Here is a 9,344-nt window from a genome sequence, read left to right as displayed (position 1 = left end):
TTTTAGTACATGAAAGAAGGAAAATAATAAACGGGTGATAGACAAACACCCCATATTCTAATAAACAGCTATCGAACACTAATCATATTATATTTTTATTTTAAAATATAAAATAATTTAGAAAGAATCTACTACAAAATTAAAAATATTATTTTTCAATTATTTGGTGTGTCGTAGGTGAAGGAAAACTATAAGATGTTCATGTAAATTTTTTCAATAATAAAATACTCTGTTTCCTATTCATCCTCATCTTCTCTCTTGGTTTCATATTGAGTTTTTCTTCCTTTCCTCTGTACCATGTTTAGCAAGGATAGTAAACAATCCCATGAGTTCAATCACAATCACGTAGATTTAAATCTATGTAAAGTCAGCAAGACGAAGGTTATCTCCTACTTCAATACAACACTTTAATCATATTACTGGTAGATGTAAAATAAAAGGACAAGAAACAGTTGTACACACCAGACATTTCATTCCTTAATAAAGAGCAACAGATTCTTGACAACCACGCACCACTCGCTTCAAGGAACATATACATATAACCCATATGAACCCTGCATTACTTTCGTGGTGGCGTTTATAGTTTTTATTTAGTAGGCAATAGAGAAAGCCACATGATATAACACGAAGATCATAAAGCTGTTGATGACAGCAACAACAATAACACGAGACATACGAAGATGTAGCTTCTTCAGATTGGATACGCCTCGATGATAGAGGGGAGAGCGTTGATCTTGATGATGTTGTAACGAGTGAATCCTGTTTCTTTGAATAGCCACTTCCAATTCTCTTCGGTCCTCTCTTTGCCACCAGCGTTGTGAGCGAGAAGCATCATGTCAAATGCAATGCCAACATCAGTGAAGGGTTCGTTCCCTTCGGGTCGAAGCACATGATCCACAATTATCACCTTTCCTGTCTTCTCTGGTATTGCTTTCCTGCAGTTCTTCAGGATCTTCACGCAGTGCTCGTCGCTCCAGTCATGCAAAATCCACTGCATTCATCAAAAACAAATATTTCTAGGTAAAAGTTTCAAATTGTATGTGTTTAAATTACGTATGCATTATGGAGATATATAAATACCTTCATGTAAATGGCATCAGCAGAGGGAATGGAGACGAACATGTCACCTCCAACATGAGTGATTCCATCAAAGTTAGGTGCAGTGGCAACGACATGAGGCAAGTCAAAGTTGATGCCTTTGATGTGAGGGTAAGCCCTGACAATCTCAGAAAGAGAGCCTCCAATGCCACCTCCCACGTCAACCAAAGACTCAATCTTGTTAAACCCATCTCTGTAGCCATTGATGACAGCCTTGGTGATAAACTTAGTGGTGCACACCATCCCCTCATTGAACAACCTGTTGTACTCGGAGTCCAACCCCGTCATCTCAAATTGTTCATGCCCATGGCACCTGAAGAAAGCAGTGCCGTTTTTGGTGCCTTCTCTCACAATCTCACTGATGTAGTGAGCAGGGTTGAGGTGAATTGGGTGGTTCTCCAACAGCAAGAATGGTGCTAAGGTGATTTTTGTGTCTCGTAGGATCCATTTGGAAGCACGCGTCAAGCCGTAAAGGGTCTCTCCAGTCTCTGATTTCTCTGCACTGAAGATCTTTCTGCGCACCATCACTCTCATCACTCTCTCCAGAAGACTCACATCTGGGGAAGGTGCATTCTCAATGTTCTCCACAATTTGAGACAAGGATAGTGGTTTGCCATAGCTGTCTATTATATCTGCTATGCGAAGCTCTACCACAGATTTTAGGGCCATGGAATCAGTGAAGCTTGTCATGTATCTCCATATTTCAACTTGCCCTAGAAGTGACTCTTCCTCCTCATTGCTCAAACCCTGATTACAAATATACCACGCAGATGTTATAATGTAAAAATGTAATACTAGCTCATGCACAATCCTTTCAAATTTACGTCCTTTTCTTGTATAGATTAGTAAAGTTACGTGCATGTAATAAGAGTCACAATGAATGAGATTTACGTCTGCAGTCTTTCAAAATAAGGGCATACCACATGTTACCATATTTCTTCTGTCTGCATATTCACGTAATAGAGTTGAAATTATTAAAAGTTGGATGAATTGTTTTTTTTTTCTCTTTATCTGATGTGTTCATGTTATCTTGATAGGGTACACCAAGAAAAAGTGTATCAATATAATATATTCAGAGAGAAAATAAAAATAATAGGTTAATAAATTATGAAATATGATAAAGAAGAAAAAATAGAAAAAAAATATATCTAATTGGTGTAGACGAAATCAAAGTGTCCATAAATATTTTTTATATTAATATAATTTGTGACTTTAACTTCTCCACTAATAGATAAACAAAGTTTATATAATTTGGGTTAAGTCTTATTGTTTATTTTCAAAAATAAAACTCTTTTAACAACTATATATTTTCTTTACTTGTGAAACTCATATGTGAAATACAAATACTGATGAAAGAAGTACTAACAGTTATCAAGGATCTTCTTTTCATTATCAAAATGACATTTATCAAGGATCTTCTTTTCATTATTTTACTTTAGTCTATTCTTTTTATTCCATTATTATTATTTTTTCCCTAACTATACGCTCCCAGAAGTAACCTTTGTGAATTGTATACATCTTACAATTACAGACTGAGAAGGTAAAAAATATATATTTATTATATAAATAACTGAATTTAGATTTTTTATTATGCATATTTTCTTAACATCTTTTTAACAGTATTGTAATTGGGACAACATATTTATCAAGTTCATATATTTTTCTTTCAACAATATTTAAATCCAAAATTTCATTTAAACCATTTGAGTTTAGTTTTATCTGGATGATTGATATGTTGATTATTTTTTAATAGCTTAATAATATTACTATCTAAGTTGCCAATTTTTTTATAAAGAAAAACTATAAAAAACACTGCTATTAAATTATATAATAGAAAAATAATGACAACATTCTTAGTTAAAATTTATAGAAAACAAATTCAAAAACTCCATGATTGTTGTATAAATGCATCCATCGATGAGTTTGTATCTATATTAATAGTCATTAGGATGGTAAATTAAAACAAGAGAGATTCATCATCTTATTAATTTTAGAACATAATTTATTAATCTTTTATGTTTAATAAAATGATACTCACATTTCTTGTATTTTTTTATATAAATATATATTTCTTATATTTTTAATAAAATTTAATTTCTTTTTCTATTTTAATAAAATAATATTCATATCTTTTATTTTATTTAAAAATTATCATATCAATTAAACTTAAAATTTATGAAAAGTAGTAAGAGTTAAATTCTAAAATATAAAAATAGAGTTTTGTCACGTATTTGGGTTTTCAACGAGTTTTTGAATCCACGAGACCCATTTTAATTGGGATATTGTTAATGACCAATGAATTGTCATACACATGTAGGCCAATTGCTTCCTCACCCTATCATTTTCTTTCTACAATCTATCATTTTCGGAATTTATTTTCCAGAACACGATAAATACTTTTGAATTTTCTTTTTCTGAAAATCTGGAAGAAGCAACTGCTCACATATTCTGGATTCAACAGTTCACTATAAATATCATTTTTATAACTATTGTGTTTTTTTTTTCATATTAATATTATAATTTTATTATAGATAGATCTATTATTTTTGTGAATAATTTTTTAAAATTTTTAAATTGGTTAAATTAAAAAATATTACTTAAAAATAAAAATGATAAAATTGATTTAAAAAAAATTATTTTAAAAGTAAAAGAGAAAACGAAATATATGACAAAAGAAAAAGGAGATCTCTCTTTATAATATATAATAGTATAGAAGTCTAAACTATATCTAAAAATATCTTAATAATGTCTACTATTGAATTATTCGATTTTTATATAAAAATAATTTTTTCTATTTTAAAACTTTAACTAATTATCATAATTTTTTTTAAGGTAATATAACTTAAGAAAATATGATTTCAAAAAGAGGTGCGTGCAATATTTTCTTAATATGATATACCTGTTTTTTTTAAAAAAAATAAGTATTTTGCTAATGCTGAATTTGTTGAATACATCAAAGTTCTTAAAATTAAACCAACCTATTCTACCAATTGAGCGAAGAATGAACCAAGAAACTAATTTGAAAAACCCAAAAAAAAATAATATCAGTAAATTCAATAAAAATGACCAACTTAAATTAATGTAAAAAAAGTCTATTAGAATTGCATGTTGTTTTTTCATAAAAAAAAAATACAAATTCTTATGTAAAATTATGTAAAAAAACACAAAAAAGAACTATGTCCAAATTTTGAAATACTATAAATTATCTTATAAGACATGTCCTGTAATCTTTTAGCTCGGTAAAACTGTAGTTTCCAACTAAATAAACAAATAAAATAGTCAAAGTCAATAAAAAAATAAAACTAACTGTCATTTATGCAAAGAAAAATAAATAACATTTTAATATTAAAAAAATGAAAAACTCTCAATTAACTCGAACGAAATTCTACGAGTTCCACTATGCTCAATTTTGATTTTGCTTTTGACTTCATTATTGTACGCTTTTTCTTAATTTGCTTTCGAAAATTATTTTTCTAAAACTAATAAGAAAAGAGGTTCAATAATAGATTACTATTCAACAATACTTTTAAGCATATCTTTCTAAATAAAAAACACTTTTTTAAAAAAATTCTCTTTCATAGAAAAACCACTTTCTTAAAAAAAGTTCTTTTTAAAGAAAACCCACTTATATATTTTAAAACCTATTATCCCAACAAAATTTTCATTAAAATAATTTTAACAGTAAAGTAATTTGTATTCACATCAGATTTGATTAGCATTTGGCAATCCTTACACAGTTCTCAACAGTGCTACTTTAAATACACATAAACATTAAAAATAAATGCTTAATTGACACAAAAGTTCCCCTGCATTAAATAATAATATGGCAACCAGCACCAACATAATCAGCAATTTAAGCTCAATGGTGCCCTCAAAGTCCTTATTCTCTCAAACTGGGAAAGGCCACAAAGCCAAACTGGAATCAAAGTGACAAATTTAACCAAACTTTATAGCATTAACTAACAAAGTTAATCAGTTTAAAACTGACTAAAATGTAAAGAACCTACAACCACTTTTTAATGTAACATCCCATGCATATTGTTCATGACCAACTACATTAATTCCATCAAAAATCAAGAAAATATATGGTTCCTTCAACCAGAAATATCAAAATGGTTCATAAGTTCTTAAAAGCTATATATATATATATATATATATATATATATATATATATATATATATATATATATATATATATATATATATATGCATATAATGAAAAATCACCCATGAAACTGATGCATAGATCAATGGTTTTGGCTATCATCATCACCATAAAGACATAAAACTCCTAACTTAACCTATAAACTGTTAGATTCATGTGTTAGCACCATAATTAGCCCAACATACTAATAAAAGCTGATCGAAAGTAAGACAGTTTACTAAGTTTGTTAAACAAAACAGTGAGTCCATGTGAAATATGTCTATATTTAGTTGGAATATACAATATTGAAAGTTACTTAAGATCACATAGAGGGATACAGTAGTTAAAGTCGAAGTCCCAATATTAGTATATTTTAGTGAGAAATAACCACATAACCATTTGATCTATTCTACGCACCTTGAATTCCAAAGGTGGGGAGTGGTTGGAAAGAACAGTCTCCATATTCTGTGGAGTTCTATACAAAGAATCAGAGGTATGAAGTCCGTGCTGAGTGCAAGAAGCCTTTCTCTTACTTACAACTAGGGTTCCAGTGAGTGAATTCAGTGGGTGTGGAAATGGTGGTTAATAAAGATGATAAGGTAGCATGACGTGTGTGGTTGATTGCTTCAGTTCAATGTTAGAACTGATAGGGTAGATGCTGTGTGTGGTTGAGATTCATATCACAGATTTCCAGGAACGTGCTGTTAAATTATTGAAAAGCTATGATGCTAGGTGATGGGTGAGTGTGTGGTGCAGATCACACCCAATAAAGTCTGTTCTCTGCTTTAGAGCAACTTCATTGGTACTGTAAGGACACATGTATTGCAATTTTCATGCATTTCAGCCAGATTTATACTATCTCACCCCTGATTTTGGATAGTGACTCACCCCAATGACACAGTTTTCCAATAAACATCATTACTCCTACATTATTGCCATTCTTATATCATACATTTTTCTAATAAACATTATTGCTGATACATTATTATCATGCAGTAACCATCACTGTTCATAGATTATGCTATAGTCTTCTATTTCATGCAGTTTTAAAATAATCATCACTGTAGATAGTTTATAGTTTATGCCATTTTAAAACAGACATCATCTATCAATAAACATTATTATTGATGCATTACTTTTGTAATGAAGTAGAAGAAGCTTTCAAGGCATGTATTAAAAAGAGAAGAACCTAACCAAGATATATGATAAACGACAAACCTGGTAGTCACATCTGTTATTTTGCTCCATTTGAAAGTTGACACGTTATAGCGAGAGATCAAACGTATAAACGTAAGCCTTCAATAATTCTGATAGAAATTGGTACCGAAGGCCAATGAAATCAAGACAGGTGGTGCAATGCAATGATGAATATGACTTATCATGTCAGTTAGTGTTTTTGTTTTTTTATTATCAAAGTGAAACAACAGTTCAAGGGATGCAATCAGTACAATAAAAATAGACTCTCACGCACATGGTGACCACAGTTGCACTTAGCACATATCTTTCAGCAATTTTTCTTACCATAAGAGCAATGCTACTGCAATTTAAGACCTTGTCGTTAACAATAGAGACAAATTTTGTTAGGTAAACAAATACACCTACCCTGGTTAATTATGTAGTGTGGGTCAAATTTTGTACGACTATGAAGTCTACAAGTTATATCAAAATAAGATATATAAAATTCTCCATCCTATAAAGTTTTTGGTTCATTGTCTTTCATTCTTAAATGAATATTCCTAATTGTAGAACGTATGTTCCCAAATACTCATTCTAATATGAAAAGAGAATGAAAGATTCATTAAAGTGAGAGTGAAATCAAGAGTTTAACTTCCTATATCCTATTATACTCATCCCAAAATGAAAGAAGTTGGATGAAGATATTTAAAGGATGAGTAAGAAACAAACTAAAGAGTGTAAATTATAAAATTCTTGGACCACCTTCAATCTTTTTCTCATAATGGACTTTCTGGAAAGCTCAATAATGATCGGTGTTTACCGGGGCAGGAGTCCTGGAAGTTGAGGCCTAACCTAAACTCAGTTGATAGATTGGATCCTCCAAGGCCTGGTCCATTCCAGCTTGTCCCAGCCCATTTCGGAGGGCATACAAACGGCCCATTTCTAACTGGGCCTTAAGATCATAGTACATATCAAAACCAGTAAGAGCTAACCCTATGTGTATCAATATGTGAAGTGGGTGATACTCACCACTGCAGTTCAATCTGTAATTTTCATCATTTTCCGTAGCAAAAGAACAATGCAACTCCAATTTAAGATCTTCTGTCCTAAACATTAAAAGACAACATTTGTTTGGAACATACATATGGGCCTGTTTGAGTAGTTAGCAGTTTGTAGATTGATCAGAACCATAGAGCACATGTTTCTTGCAAGTTGTATCAAAGGAAAATGAAATCTGGACTGGACCAGCCAAAGCCCAGTGCATACCATGAAGGCCCAGCCCATTCCTCCTCTGAAACAAAATCCATTAAGATCTTGGAAGGCCACAGAAACAGCCTGCTACTAAGAGGGCCTCAGTAACATGTAGCCTTATGTGAAGTAAGAGAGAAAATTGAAAAAAAAAATAAGGATGATTGATTGTACAGCAAGTATCTTACAGACATATACTACCATGGTTTAAATGAAAGCAAGAAGAAAGTGGCTAAGATAAAATAAAATTTGTGCAAGAGCTACTACCAGTGAGTAAGTAGACTCCATGACCAATTAATCTATGAGAATTCACTTAAGTTGAGTAAATCTTAACCATGACATAAAACTGTTAAATAACCTTAACAATTCATGTGTAACTGTATCACCAATATCAACTCTTCTCAAATCTGAAACTCTCTTTAGATGTCTCACTGTCTATGTAGAGAAAGATAGATGAGTTCTGAACAGAAGCACAACAAAAATATATGTAGGAGTGTTTCAGCTACAGACTGCAGTTTTCATCATCATATAAAAGAAGCATTACAGGAGAGGAAAACAAGGTATCCGAAGAGAAAGGAAGTATAAGAAGAATCAGAGTCAGATTGGTGGTGAAGGAAGTTGATTTGTTTCCTGCTAATTCACCCAAAAAACAAGTATGAACAAGAGAGATAAAAAACCTGGACTAGAAAGGTTTCATTCGAGATAAGTGGCCTGCATTCCACACCTCAGTACCATGCTGAGCAGCTGAAACCAATTTACAAGATCATAAAATATCCATCCAATGATCTAGTAGAAGTGCAACAGAATAACAAACAGAGAATAAAGAAGAAGAAAGAAAAAGAAGGTCTGCATAGACAGCAGATCCACACACGTAAATAAGGAGTAAAAACCAGCATTCCTCTTCCGTCCTTCCAAAGTACTATCACTAAATGTACACTCTTATTACCATAAGAGCCAAAAAAAGGAGGCAAGAGTAAAAGATTAATTTTTGAGAGGCAGCAAGGAAGGCTGAAGGTATAGTGAAATGTGTGCGAATAAGAGATCAAAAGGGTGTGTGAGAAGAGGTTAAAATATTGCATTGAGAGTGAAGACAGCAAAATCATCGAAAGAGATTAATTTATTATTATAAAAGCTTGAAGTAGTTCCCTACAGCTGTAACGTGTGTACAGCATGCATAAGATTTGAAGCTTTCGTTTTAGGATCCACGGCAGCATGCGTTGTCAAGCAAGTTGAGTTGAAATTGGAGTTGTCGAGAGCGTACGAAAGGATAAGATATCTTTGAAGCGAATCCTCCCGAGCCAAGTAAATGGCGTCATCAATCATCAACTTCCAGAGCCACAACTTCTTTTCTTTTTCTTTCACTTCAAATAAATACAACATCTCAATCATTACAACACCTGCAACAAAATACCATTCCTACACCTTTCATCACAAAAATTATACATATTTTACTCTATTCATTCAATTTTAACTCTTTTTTAATTATTTATCATAATTAAGACAATTACTATTCGTTATTTTACATTCATCTTATATTAGTTACAAAATTATTATATATTTTATGTATAAGAGGACTAGTAAATATTTAGATGGGATTATTGGATTCTTTAAAATATTTTTTGGTGATATACCTTTTCACATATTAATGATAAGATTCCTGTGTGATTGTTGTTTAATA

The 9,344-nt window shown here is 31.4% G+C and overlaps 1 protein-coding gene across 1 annotated transcript; it reads right to left on the bottom strand.

Moving 5' to 3' along the window:
* Positions 1-452: 452 nt before the first annotated feature.
* LOC108340306 ((R,S)-reticuline 7-O-methyltransferase) lies at positions 453-8,705 on the bottom strand. Its single transcript, XM_017577591.2, has 3 exons — positions 5,660-8,705; positions 1,081-1,845; positions 453-991 (listed from the first exon to the last, which is right to left on the bottom strand). The coding sequence occupies exons 1-3, from the start codon at positions 5,702-5,704 to the stop codon at positions 692-694; spliced, it is 1,110 nt and encodes a 369-aa protein (XP_017433080.1). The 5' UTR covers positions 5,705-8,705; the 3' UTR covers positions 453-691.
* Between the last annotated feature and the right edge of the window lie 639 nt (positions 8,706-9,344).

Source organism: Vigna angularis, chromosome 5 (assembly GCF_016808095.1).
Source record: "Vigna angularis cultivar LongXiaoDou No.4 chromosome 5, ASM1680809v1, whole genome shotgun sequence".
Classification (NCBI taxonomy): Eukaryota; Viridiplantae; Streptophyta; class Magnoliopsida; order Fabales; family Fabaceae; genus Vigna; species Vigna angularis.
Note: the sequence above shows the minus strand (reverse complement) of the source record. Positions and strands in the feature narration are given on the sequence as shown.